The sequence below is a fragment of the Orbicella franksi genome, chromosome 5, assembly GCF_964199315.1.
Source record: "Orbicella franksi chromosome 5, jaOrbFran1.1, whole genome shotgun sequence".
NCBI lineage: Eukaryota > Metazoa > Cnidaria > Anthozoa > Scleractinia > Merulinidae > Orbicella > Orbicella franksi.
The window spans coordinates 14,502,060-14,516,785 of NC_138149.1; the positions used below are offsets into that span (position 1 = coordinate 14,502,060).

The window sequence follows — 14,726 nt, forward strand, 5'->3', positions numbered from 1 at the left end:
ATGGTCATGCAAAAACTAAAGACGTGATCTGTTCTAGTACCATTAGTTACAAAGAACACACTTACATCTTCATCAGGGTTGTTATTGGTCTGGATGGCCGCAATCCACGACATCATGGAGTCATGATCCTCGGTCTGAAACATAACAGAGCTACATTGTATTTTTTTTCATTACTATTATTTAAATTAATACACCTTTAACAAATTACACGTATCACAAATTACAATAACAAAGTATTGTGCTATTACTACATCCATCCTACAATATACATTTCTTATTTACACCAGGTGCTACTTAATTACAATGTGAAAACAAAAGAAAAGGAACTGAAGATTCATTCTACTCTGTAGTATAAAGTATTTAGTTCACTCAAAACTTTACCTGGAACAAGAACTCTGATCCATTAAAAGTTGTCATTCTGAACACATTCTTCCTTTTAGTGTAGTCATGAGCAATGTCAACGATGCTGGACTTGATGCTGATTGGCTGTTCATCAGAGCTATCCTCCTGGAAAAAAACAATATCATATCATCAGCCCATCTGAATCACTCACTGCAAATAGAGAAACTTTTCACATACATGTAGTCCAAAAGGCACCTGCACTTGTCATGCAACCCACATGGTTTATACATGGTCACTGACTCCTAACATTGGCAAATGCACAAATGTTCCACACATGTAAAGGGTTTCAAATTAAAATAGCACAATTTGACAGAGTAGCTACATTGAGTATGACCCTGTCCAGTGTAATTGGAAACCAGGGGTTTCATTAATGTTTTCAGCAGGAGGGTAACTGGTTTTCACAGGCAAGTGAAACTATTAGAACTGAACTTCTTTGTAAGAAAAACTTTCTTCTATATATTACGGGCAAATCAGCTGGGCAAAATTGTCTTCACAGCCCGTCAATTTGCCCGTCTGTTAATGAAACCCCTGTTGGAAACTAGTGAATTTCCTTTATATCAACACTCACTTGATGGGCCATCCCTTTGTCTTTATGTAAGTAGAGAACATGGCCTCGCAGAACAGCAAACACGGGCTTCCAAGACCTTGCACTGGAACGCTAAAAAATAATGCATGTAATTAAAATCTCAATGTTATTTCACAAGACTGAGTTATATGTACAGACACCAGAGTTAGGAAGAAAAAACAGTCATGCCACGGAAAAAAATTTCAAATCCACGTGCTCAGTGGCTCAAGGATTTTTCATTTTCACTTGTTCCACTTAAATATCACTTGCCAATATGGCCAATATTGAGAGAGCAAACACAAACAAAGTGCACATGAATTTTAAATTAATCCAGGCTTTGAACTCATTCATCTTTTCACTCACATTGCAGTCTTAGATTTTGAAATAGTTCTGACTGGAAATTATCATCTGTCAAGCTGACATCAGACTCACAAGACTACTGCAGTTAATTTCACTTGCCCACCCATCCTCCAAAATGCTATTAATTTATTTTTCACTTCCCCAAGAGCAAAATTTACTTGTCCTGGGTAAGCGGACCTGGCTTTTTATTCTTGATGCCCTGAAAGTCCCAAGTTTGCAAAACAGCAACCACAGGCAAAGTGCATGGGGCACAATAATATTTTAAAGTAACTGTTATAAACAGAGCTCTATCATTTCAGCCAAGGCAGTTATTAGCATCTAATGTCAAAATCTGAACACAAACCTGTAAGCATACTGGTGATGTAAATAAAAGGACTGATCAAAGTAAGGAAACCCTCTGGATCTGTTCCAAAAGGGATTACTGGTGAACTAGATGTAATTATACTGCCTGTACCTTTCCCCCATCCACTACAGCCACTTTTCTCCAAAGTAGACCTTCTTTGCACACCTGGAACAAATACAATCAAAGCACTTAGTGACAACAACAACAACAACAACAACAACAACCTTCACTCCCAACAGCATGTACAAATGAAAACAAAAAAAAAGATTAATTAATACCATTGACTGGGGTGTAAAAAAGGCAGGCTGCAGGCTAATTTCACTGCCTGGAAGAGAACTTAAATGTGGCTTAAATTTAACACAAAAGCAAAGACTTGGGGAGACGTTGGAGGAGTAAGAGCCAGAAAAGCCAGCTGGGTTTGTAATGAGCCTGCTTAGAGTTTTTTTAGTTACACCCCCGATTGCCCTCTATAGATAGCAAGTAGATACTTTTTCATTATGACCAGGGCAGGCCAAATAAGCTAAGTTAGCCCACAAGAAAAAGGCATAAAAAGGTGGTTATGCCGAAGCTACAATTTAATACAATATGATATTTCTGGCAATGTCATATACATGTACAAGTGCATAATAAGTATTAGAACATTTCTTCCAGTTAAATTTCTTGTCACTTGCATTTAGGTACAGAATTTTGACCAAGAAAACACTTACTTCTAACATGCCAGGAATTTGCTCACCCCTCTCTTTGTTTTCCTGGAATAATAACAACATAAGAAAAAGTTTAATGTCTGCAAAATATTAAGTTCCATGTCAAAACTGAAGGTTACAAATCACAACAATGATCATATTTGAGAACACGTATATCTCAGTGACCAAGTGGTTGAAATGGCAGAGGTCAATGACATAAGCTGTGAGGTACGACGAAGAAGGTGGAACTGGTTGGGACACATACTCAGGAGAGAGGGTGTGAACGACTGCCTCACAGCATTGGGATGGACACCAGAAGGTCAAAGAGCGAGAGGGAGGCCAAAGACAACTTGGAGAAGGACGGTGGAGAAGGAAAGAAACAAGGCAGGGTGGAAGAGCTGGGAAGTAGCCAAAGCGGTGGCACGGAACAGGGAGTGTTGGCCTACTGGCATGACGAGAAATGATGATGATGATGGTATCTCAGTGACCAGTTTTATCTCCACGGCAGGAAAAAAGCCCAGGTCTGATTGCCCAGGGCAACTAAATTTTGCTCTTGGACAAGTGAAAATGGACGTTTGGTGGTCCAATGGGCAAGTGAAATTAGCTCCTGTAGTCTTTTTAGTTGACAAGCCATAAACATTGCATGCCTATTGACCAAGTAATATTTTAGTGGGAGCAACTGGAAAATGAAAGGTACTGGCCCACTGGGCAACTGGATTTCAAAATGTTTTTCCTGCCCTGATCTATGACATACGTGTACATCAATCAGATGTAATGTTCCAAAATAGCAAACACTGCTCTTCACTTAACAATGAATTCTCCAGAAGTAAAAACCTCTCCTTACAGTGTACAAGAACGATAATATTAACAACAAGTACAGCAAACAGTGATAACACTGATACATGTAAGTATTCTCTTCTGCTGGCTAAAGAACGAATTGCAAGCACGAACATTTTCAGAGCACAAACATCTGGGAGTTAGGGGGGGGGGCTAGTACATGCAAAATTTGTCAAGGGTTTCTAATTTCCTTTCTAGTTCGGCTTGGGAAGGCCCAAGAATGTCCTTTCACATGAATATGCACTACATAGCTCTTTTTACTGATATGGCGGCCATTTTGAATTCCATTGCTTCAAATAGCTATTAATGGTTAACAGAGACGATCAACCCTGATTACTACATGTAAAACAAACAAGTAAGCTCTCCAGTCAGGGGAGCCTGGTACTGTTGTTTACCTCTTCCTCTTTTGTAGCTTCCAATGATGCTTCACGTCTGGGTGATGATGGAGATGAAGTAGCCATCACATACGAGGTACGTCGGTTGGAGCGCTGCACTGTAGTTTCAGTACCAGACTTTTCATCGGCTGAGACTGAGAATACCTGGGAATATCAAGAATACACGTGCCGAGAATTGACAAATTCATCAGCAAAGGAATACAAGTTACGTAATGGTCAGAAAAGACCAAACACAGTATGCATACTATCTGAGATGTACAATAAACTGCACTATTATGTGGCTTGTGTTTGTAGCCGATGTAAAACATGCTCTGATTGGCTAATTCTAGGGCATTTTTCTCCCTCTCAAATGTTCGGTCTTCATGGGAAAATCTCAAACCTCTGCCTTGCAGTATTGACCTCGCTATTGCGCAGTCAACACAGTGAGGTCTCCGTTTGAAATTTTCCTGTAAAGACCCCAATCGTGGTTAATAATTTGAGCTTTGCAGTCAAAGTGTCATGAGTGCACTGTACACACCTCATCCTCCTGCTCGTTGGTAGGTATCTCCATCCCCTCTTCTCCATTGACATCCTCACAGAGCTCCATCCCAGATGAAACATGCACCATGACTGGTGGTAGCATGGTAGAGAATGCTTGAAACAAAGATGATTTCCCAGGCTTTTTGCCTTGAGGAGCAGTTGACCAGATTTTCTGGTCTGACAAGGTTGAGCTCCCTCGAGAAGTTGCCATCAGGTATGACACACGTCGTGGCTTTGGACTGCCTTGTTTGTTTACAGCAGAAGACTCCATGTCAGTGGTTCCAACTGTCGGTGTGAAATGCATTTCATCAAAAGCAGGTTTGTTTGGGAAGATGGCCACTTGGCTTGAATAGGCCCCTTGCTTTACTTGGTCCTCACTTTGACGTGGTACTTTTGCTGGATGTGGAGAATCTGCATCTTTGTACAGTTCAGTATTTGAATCTGGTGGTGTCCATCTTTCATTACCACCACTCTGCCTATAAGGTTGTCCTTCTTTGCTCTCAAGTAGTGTTGCCCCGACAGTGGAGGACTTTAAACCTCCCTGACGATCTTTATTCATGTGAGAGGCAATTGTTCTAATGAGGTAAGATGTGGTTTCTTCATATGATGCTCGTCCTTTCTTGTAGCCTGGATCAGTTGCCACAGGCTGACGAGAGCCCATGTCTGGGCTTGTGTTCATGTATGTTGTTGAAGGGCTATCAGAGGCTACTGTTCTAGGCGCTGACAGCATGAACGGTGGGATACTGACTGACCCATGACTCTTTTCATTTGATGTATATCCATCATTTAAGTTCATGGAATTAACTCTATCTACATCAGATAAATCGCTACTGGCTCTGTTTCGCTCGCCAAATCCCTGCATTTCTACCACTGGTAGAGAATGAGAACGAGTCTTTGTTCTGGAATCTTCCAACACTGTCAGCGTGTTACCCATTTTTGAACCTTTCTCAAAGCGAAGTGCAAGCGGTCTTCCTGTAGAATCAGTTGCAGCCATAAAATAAGAGCCATCCATGCGGGGCGAATTCACAGCACTACTTTCCAGAGTGCTGGAACTTCTTGACTTCAAATTGCTGTTATAATCCATACTCTCAGAGGTGATCACAAAACTCCTGTTCTCCATGGCAGTTCTATCCACAGAGCCACGCCTTAGTGTAACAACTGGAGTAGAATTGTCAACGGAACTCTGAGAGTTTTTGTCCGACATTTTCAAATGATATGAGTTTGCAGGGTTTATTGTCACTGTTGACATGACCCTTGCTGGGCTGTCATGGCTCGACAGACGTCTAAACATTGGTTTAGGTTTGACGGGTGGAGGAGACTGGCTAATTTCGTGGGCACCAACAGCAATGCTTGGAGAAATGGAGAGTGTGGGAGTTACCTTTAAAGAACACACAAAATAAGATTTACTGAATGAACTTGAATGACAACATGCAGTTGTTCTTTTAAAACCCCAGAGTTCAAATAACACAGAACAGAGAGAAATACAAATCAATAATCACAAATTTGGAGGTGACTGACTGTTTCAAAACATGCAACTCTTACAATGGATGATTGAAAATAGTGTTAACTTTGCTAAAACCATTTGTATACAAAACTACTGCGACACTTCACTGTAAAATTCTCTTTTTGAGCATGCAGACTATCCAGACCACAGCAACAGAATTACTTTGAACTGAAGGGGTCAGGCACATCAGAAAATTGTCCGTAGATGTCTTTGAATTAAAATAAGGGATTTAAAGTATTGTAAGTACATGTATCATTTTCTAAAAGTGGTTCAACTACTTTTAGTTACATTTTGGTTACATGCACAGTACATGTACATGTATGCAGCATATAGCACACACGGACTAGCATGAGTTTCTATGCTTGTTATATGTGAGTAAATTTATAACAAATTGGGCAAGGAATGACTAGAAAAACAGGAAAAAATAAAAAAAATTGCAGTGGTCGATGCACTTAGCTACACCTAGATAGTTTTCAAGCCTGCCACTTAAATTGAAAGAAACAAACATATTTCAATTAAATATAATAGGCTTAAAACTCCAGTGAGAGGCAGACCAGTTGGCTATTTACATGTACAAGCAAGACCAGGGAGATGAACTAGGGACTACCGGGAAACAACTCCAGCTTGGTGGTAAGAACGCACCCCCCGCATCTCAAGTCTGACACCCCAACCATACAGACACGCTGCCATTCTAACTTGCCTTACCACATAAATGCCTTTAAAATGGCACGAGCCACAAGGTTTGTCAATAATATTCAGTTGTTTACTAAATGTAAATGTGTCACTGCAATTATCAGAGTCAGTGCAGATCATCTGTGTAGACAGTAGTAATTTACTGACTACCTGGTCAGCTAACCCAGTATTAAGTACTATTTACTTCTATGACATTTCTCAGTCACTCACCATCTGAAGAACACAGTCTTCCTTAGGAATAATACCTAACTCCAGCAGTTCTTGGCTAAAAGACCAAATGATTTTTCACACCCATTAGTTGTTGTATGCACACTGTATCTACCTTATCATAGGAATTTAATGTTTCACAAAGTTAACATAACTTTAAAAATTTGCTTAAGTTTAAATAGCAGTGATTTTTCTCAACATTCATTTCTCAGTAGTATGCCATGCAAAAGGGGAGGCGCGGTGGCCTCGTGGTTAGTGTGCTCTTCTCTGGATCGAGCGGTCCGGGTTCGAGCCCTGGCCGGGGACATTGTGTTGTGTTCTTGGGCAATAAGACACTTTACTCTCACAGTGCCTCTCTCCACCCAGGTGTATAAATGGGTACTGGCGAACTTAATGCTGGGGGTAACCCTGCAATGGACTAGCATCCCATCGAGGGGGGAGTAGAAATACTCCTAGTCGCTTCATGCTACAGAAACCGGGATAAGCTCCAGGCTGATGGGCCACTTGGCTCGCATGCAGACTTTACCATGCCATGCAAAGCTGACAAAGGAATTGTACAAATGGTTTGGGACAAAAAAGGAAAAAGCATTATTTTATCAAAGTCGCAATCCTAAAGAACCCTCAGAGGCCACATTTCTGCACTTTAAGCTTTACATTTAGGGACAATTCAACTAACATTGTGATAAATGTGTTCTGTTCTCTCAACAAATAAGGTTCTCACAATAATCTCCCTCATTCTGAAATTTGCATTACTTTCCTTTACTGGGAATTCCTTGCTCTGAGACAGGGCTCGAAATTAACAAAATCCTTAAAGTGCACCTAACCCCAAAATTGTTTTTCGCTAAAATGAATCTAGACTTTATTTGAAGCATTTGGGTGAAGAAATTTTTGAATTTGGTTGAATCCTCGATTTTCTATGCCCTTTCAAAGTCGCGTTTGAAGTGTTTCACGACCGCATTTTAGGGAGTCTGGGGCGGCAGTACCTGATGACGTCTACCCAGGAACCAAACACAATAGCACCTCAGTCAACTCTCTGTATTTGCTCGAGAAAATGGAACGCAAAACTAATTGTTCCAATGTATTTTGGGACTAAAACATCCAAGTTTTGTCTCAGAGTCATTTCTTTTTCGTCACTGGAGTCAGAGTTAGGTTTTGATTTGGAAGGCTCTGAAATAAACTTCGATCAAGCATGTTCGACAACTGTGAACTCACTGCTTAGAGCTTTGAGAGCAATTTACAATATTTCAAGCAACAAAGGAGAAGACTTCTTTGCGGACGAGCTGCTTGTATATTAGGAATGGAAAGCTAGATATGAAGTGGAGGAGCAGGCAAACAAAAAGCAGGAAAGAAAACTCAAGGACTGCTTTGGGTGGTAATTTCGTCAACTAAACATAAGATTACCACGCATGTTTATAGCCCATTTACATTTGTCCTTAGCGAGAATGTATTTTGTCAAGGTGTGATTGTTCTGTTAAATCCAGTTTGTGTTTCACTTTCACTTGAATTCTTCATGTTTATAAGAGCAACGTACGTTTTGCAGTTTTCAAGACTTGATGACCTCCAAAACATTGGCTTTGATTGATTGAAAATCATATTGTTTGGACCTGTATTTTTGAAGCTGCGGGAAGCAAGGCGGAAGGAAACATTTCATACAATTACCAATTTCACATTGTCACACGTTTTAAGTCGTAACTCCAAATAACCAATGTAAATTGTTCTCAAAGTTTGCAGTGAAATCCGTCGGATAAACGGAAAGGATGTGTTCCCTAAGTTGTCCGCAGATAATGTTACGCGGTCATATTTTCCACGCTATTGCACAGAATCTTTGTCGCACTGCTGATTTCCAAACCTTCGAAAAACTCTGTGAGTCTAACAATTTTGTTATCATGTAATTCTAAAGGATTAATCTTCGACTTTCATCTAAATCGAAAGAGAAATAAGTGTTGATTAGCGGCATACCGTTGCGATCTATTTACATATCAGTATAACGCTTCTTGATCATGATCGGATCACACAACTTTGCCAGTTATGTTATAAATACTGCGGGATTGGAAGATATAGGTTGTCGGTAGTATTTCTACAAATTGCTGGTTAGCTTTAAGCAAACAATTTATGAAAATAGCGTTCAAAAGTCTGCGGAACAAATTCCAGTGAGAGTTCTTCAATGGTTCTCACAGATTCAGTTTGCTTGTTTCAGTTCGACAAAATCAACCATCATTTACGTCTTTATTGCACCATTAGCCAATCATCGTCAGTAAATTGTACAGTATATCTTTCTTTAAATCTGGAACATTGCTGCAACAGCCAATAGCACCTCTGGAAGGTGTTTCTGCACACTTTTCAAATGTGTATTGCACCGTCCTGAAGGAAATGAGAGGACGTGAGATATCCAACCTTCCTGGGTAGACATCACAAGAGCCGCTGGACCCATTCTCCTCAAACTCGGACTGAAACAAAATGGCAGTGTTTTGGAGCTATTTTAGAGATTTCGTCGGGGCACAGAAAATCGAGGATTTAACGGAATCCAAAATTTTTTTCGCAGAACTATTTCAAATAACAAGTAGATTTGTTTTAGCGAAAAAAATTTTTGGGGTTAGGTGCACTTTAAGTCACTATTTGGCGACTAAGTGGTAAAAAATAGTTGCTAAATGTAAATTTTTAGTCGCAAAGTCAAATAGAAGAGACACAATCCATAGACATACATGACATACTCAATGCTCAAGGGTTTGCAATGCATTATAGGGCAATTTCAAACAGGGATAGTCATTTTGAAGTTTTCGAGAGAGAGAGAGTTGTTTACTTTGGTGTGCCTTAGAATAATGAAACATGGTGATCCAGTAGGTGATCCAAAAATCATGGGTTTGCTTTATATCTATTTGCATAAATTGTGTCTTTTATCCACAAACAATGTCCTTTTTTCTTTGAGATTACTGCTAGCAGTAGCCCTTTTAATTTGTGTCAGTCAAGGCAAAACCTAGTCACAAATTTGCGACTGTATTGGTCGCAATTTCAAACCCTGGGAGAGCGGCTAAATGCTTAATATGTTGGGGCAGGAAAAGAGGTATGAATTCTTGAGGCTATAACTTTGGTTTAATTATACACTATTGAATGATCAGAATCGCCATGAAATATAATCATCATATTACCAAATTTCTACAGGTACATATACAATGTTTATGATTACATTATTTGAAGTTTGAGAAGTACATGTCCAAGACTTTGTATGTGAGAACCACTCACCTGGTAATACATGTACTTGACATTATTTCTCGTTACTTTTTCTTACCTTGATAGAATAAGTTCAATCACTTGTGAATAGGACTTTCCCATTACTGGTTGGCCATTAACAGAAACAATCTGGTCACCTGAAAAAGGTAACCAAACAAAGTTGAGAGACAATTTGTGGGCACTGCGCTCGAGGCCAATTACCAGTGCAATCCATAACCCACGGCACAGGCCAAAAGGAATGCAGCATTACATGCTTATGACATCACACTGTACTTCATGGTCATCATAGAGCAGACAAAACATGTAAAAATAGAGGGAAAACACCAATGATCATATGACCCATAAGGCCCTACTGGAAAGGCACTTGGTCCCCTAAAATGATGCACTTAATATTAATGGCAGAAATGAGTGATGACTGTGAACACTCTCACAGCCAATTTTACTATCTTGAGCAACTGTCTAATGCAGAACCACTTCCGACAGAACTAGCTTACTCCAAAAGTACAGAAAGAGAGTAAACACTCCTCAAAAATGAAACCCGGTACTTGCTTTTACTTCTCCCTCTTTAAGTAGCGCGCACACCTTATGTATGAGATGGCATGATGTTGTGACATGAATTACGTGGTCAGTAAAGATGCACAGTAACCATAGGTGCCAACATCTAAAAACAAACAATTCTGTATGTTAAGGCGTTACCTGTAGAGAGCCCTGCCCTGTCTGCTGGTCCACTGGGTGCCACTTGCCGCACAAACACAGTGTCCATGGGCTCTGCCTTTTGTCTTTCAATGTCATCAACATGGTGGTCAAGACCATTTACACCTGGTCCTGGACCAGGCTTAAGGAAAAAGAAAAAAATAGGACATAATATTAAACACACAATGAACACAGTGAAGCATGTGATTGTGGTTTGGGTCTTGCCAGTCATTAAACAAGTTATGGGCTGCAACTGTTGTTAGTTAATTCTCAGCAACATCTTACAATGGTCATCATTCACACACAACCTTCAGAGCAGAAAATCTAGACAGAAAGTTTAGTTTTGGTAGATGTCAATCATCTTCACCTCCAATCCTCTGTTGTAAGAAATCCCAACAATATTTAAATCTTGTCTTCAAAGCTTGTGATTTAGGTTTATAATTATAAAGTTGACATGTTTTAGTCTTGTTCAGTCGGTATCCCCAAGTAAAATACATGCAGTCTGCTTGTGTAGATTTTGCTGGATTTGCTTTACATCCTAATTGTGGTCATTCATGCATGCAAATGGACATTGACAAACCTGACAAAGTCCAATAATCATCTAATAACAAATTCGAAGGATGGGAACATACTGAATCTCAGTGTGTTTATTGAGCTACCTATACATGTACAAGTGTACAGGGGATTTCAGGTCACATGGCTTGTACAAGGTCCAGTTTTTGTTTTGCGAACCACCATTGCCTAAAATGCCCCACCCACCCACCTATGAAGTATTTTTAGAGTCTATTAAGTTGCAGTGAATTTATTTCCTAGCCACTTTTTTTGCGCCTTGGTAAGATAGCTATGTTATGTTGTTATGTTAATAAAAGTAAGGATGCATGGTTCGGCTTGGCATGGCTCCCAGCAGTGTGTGAAAATTGAAATTTTTTAATGTATCGTACCCTACCCTACCCCATCCCATATCAACCCCATACCTCATTCCAGAATTTATCATGTTACTCCCATACTATAACACTTTTTTTTTCTAATACTCATATAGATTCAAACACCTGATCTATGACTTTGAAGTCCATCTTCATCTGCACTAGGCCATGCAACGGAGTTTGACATTGCAACCACTGGGGTTACCAGTGCGACCTATTTCTTTCACTGGCGACTAACGTTTTACACTTTTTACCAAAATACTTTTGCTGGTGTCTTAATCTGAAAACTTACGGGCCAGCTGGCCCCAAGGTTTTTCCTGAAAGTCAAGCCCCGTGCAAGCAATTGCTGTAAATTTCCCCATATTCGTTGGTCTAATAAGTTAATAATCCCAGACTCCTCTTCCCCTATCCCTTGATGAAAATTAAACCGGTTTGAAAAGATAGAAACCAGAGATAAAAATAGAACCATAATAACAACAACAACAACAACAACAACAACAATAATAATAATAATAATAATATGGCTTTGATGAAGCACACAATGTTTTTGAAGTTCATTTTTTAATGAAGACAATACATGTTTCACATGAAACATCATCCACTGTCAGTTGTACAGTGAGAAATAAAATGAAAATATGCAATAAATAGTATAACAAAGTGAGATATCAAAAACATTGTGTGGTTCATCAAAGCCATATCTTAGATTGTGTTGCTACGAAGCCTAAATAATACTAATACTAATACTAATACTAATACTAATACTAATAATAATAATAATAATAATAATAATAATAATAATAACCATAAACAGAAACATCTATCCGGCTTTGGCAACGTAGTGTTTTGATGGTTTTTAAAATTTTACCATCGTGGGTTTATAATCAATAAAATGAACAACCTACCCCACTACAAGAAAACAACTGGCCAGTAGTAACAAAATAGCATCACTGTACATAGTATACTAACCTCACTTGTTTTCCTTATAAGCTCTGGAGGGTAAACAACAAAATGCCTCAAAGTGAATCCAAATCCATTACTTTGACGTTGTAAACTTATTAACTTGGAGGGTGGGAGATATCCTGGGTTATTCGCAAAATCGTGCTTTTGTTGCCAAGACAATTCACTTTCCTGAGAAAGAGATTAAACACTGAATTAATTAATTGGAAAAAATAAAATAAGCTAAGAGATAAAGATTTAACAGTTTTTGCTCTTTTATTTGCTGGTATAATTTTTTGCTGCCTAATATATGACAGCTACACTAAGCTAGTTCCTAATATACAAAGCAAGTAAGTACGTGTAAGTGCTCTTGTATTTGAAACTGAGGGTTGAATTTTTAAGTTGGGATAATGTTAATGTAACAAACCATGTTTTACACCTGGTTTCAATCGAAAACCACACTTACGTGTACTACACCATGACTAAATGCAGACTTTATAAAGTAAAGTTCACCCACATAGGATTTAAACATACACATCTACTGGTTACAGTGTTTGGAAGCAGTACAAAATTGTCTCCAGCTTCAGTCAACCTGGTAAACTATGAAAAAGCTAGGAAAACTTTACTGATAGACTGAATGACACCTTTAAAAAATGACAAAGTCTACAAATGTCACTCAGAATACTAACCCTTTCAGAAACAAATGCATACACACTAGATTTTTATACAAAGATTTTGCAGCATTTCCTGCCATGTTTCCCCTACGTCTAAGGACCACAACTTTGAAATTTCCAATACTGTAATACTTTAAGAAAACACACAGATATCACACCACCTATCTAAATAACATCCACAAAATAATTCCTCAACTTTAAGTTGTGAACTTGCACCAAGTTTTTAAACCTGATCAAATTGATACTGCTTGTTATTTAACATGTACACTGACATAACATAACCTCACTTGCAGAAGGAGAATTAGAAATTATATTTCATGTAATTCATGAATGAGATACATGGAAGTAGACAATGTCAATGACCCCTAGGTCAAAAAATAAAACTGTTATAATGAACTCAATGAAAGACAATGGCACAGAGGAGGACCATGTAAAGAATCACGTTCGTGAAAAGCCCTTTTCACGGTTACCTTTGCTCATTTGCATTACAATAAAATCTAGCATTGATGTGAGGCAATTTCAGGCTATTTTGCAGTTTTAGCCCGAAATTGCCTCGCATCCACATTGGATTACATTGTAATGTAAATGAGAAAGATAAACTATGAAAAGGGCTATTAAAAAGTGCACAAATAAAGCTCAAAATTTATAATACACTGCAAATAAATTGAAAATATAGAACTCATTTTGCTTTTGCCCAATTATCAACCTTTGTTCTTTGAGTTTTACAGTTACACCATCATTGGAAATTAGGATGATCTACAAAATTACTTGAAATCATTTCAAATTTTGAAACAGAGTAGGAAACAGAATGGTAGTTCATGTATATTCTGCAACTGAATGTTTAAGTGTAGACACTATACATTTTGCATCCAAAGGCTTTCATATGCCTGAAGTATTTTACATTTGTTTCTACACACATGTATGAGGGCTATTTTCACTTGTTCCATTCATGAGTGCATATATAATATTCAGATAAATTTTGGCCTGATTTCAGGGTTTTAATTACCTGCACCTATCAATGTTATCTGATTTGCACTTTCTCATTCCTGAATTTGAAATTGTACCATTATTTATTGATTGCCCTGCATTTCTGAAGTCTGAATGTCTGAAGTTTTTGACTGTTGGAATGGGTTTCTTCCCATAACCTACATGTGGAACTTCCCTGACAATTATGTTTGTTTAAGTTATAGATCTACATTATTGGGCTAATGAAGCCCTTACATTGCCAATAATTAGTTCCCAGTGGTTTTAAGAAATACTTTGATTAGCTGTAGTTTTTTATTTTCAGGTTATTTTTTTCAGACATGCTTTGGTAGTTCTGCTGCCATCATCGGCTCAATGATTACACTATGTTTCAGTAAAGTTGGTAGACAGTGAAATATGGCAGTTATACATATCTACATACTTCAAACCTCTTCACACGATACTATCAACTACGTAATTTCATCAACTTCAGTATCCTTCGCAGTTTCTGCTAAAATCAGCTCTTACATAGTAGTTAACCAATATTTATCCAAAATCTGGAAAGCCAGACTGGTAAAGGAAATATTTTTGCTTCTGGCTTTTCATGTGGTAACTGCACATTGTTAGCATTGGTAATCAGTACATGTTATATTTTGAATGTAAAAGTACTGAAGTAAAGTTTTTATTAAATGTATGAACAATTCAGAAATGTCAAGTATATATATAAAAGTTACCAATGAAAGTATACCACACAAGTAAGATATCTACATGATGTAAACTTTCAATACTCAGTTACAACTG

General features: G+C 38.4%; 1 protein-coding gene across 1 annotated transcript in view; it reads right to left on the reverse strand.

Annotated features, from left to right (window-relative positions):
* LOC145486260 (rho GTPase-activating protein 21-B-like) overlaps positions 1-14,726 on the reverse strand; it is a 33,519-nt gene that overhangs the window by 15,686 nt on the left and 3,107 nt on the right. The window contains exons 2-12 of the mRNA XM_081464887.1: positions 12,319-12,480; positions 10,433-10,571; positions 9,795-9,873; positions 6,512-6,566; positions 4,103-5,482; positions 3,586-3,729; positions 2,378-2,419; positions 1,782-1,835; positions 971-1,060; positions 382-507; positions 66-134 (exon numbers count right to left, since the gene is read on the reverse strand). Of these exons, the coding sequence (XP_081321013.1) occupies positions 66-134; positions 382-507; positions 971-1,060; positions 1,782-1,835; positions 2,378-2,419; positions 3,586-3,729; positions 4,103-5,482; positions 6,512-6,566; positions 9,795-9,873; positions 10,433-10,571; positions 12,319-12,480 (2,340 nt within the window). The remainder of the gene's footprint in view (positions 1-65; positions 135-381; positions 508-970; positions 1,061-1,781; positions 1,836-2,377; positions 2,420-3,585; positions 3,730-4,102; positions 5,483-6,511; positions 6,567-9,794; positions 9,874-10,432; positions 10,572-12,318; positions 12,481-14,726) is intronic.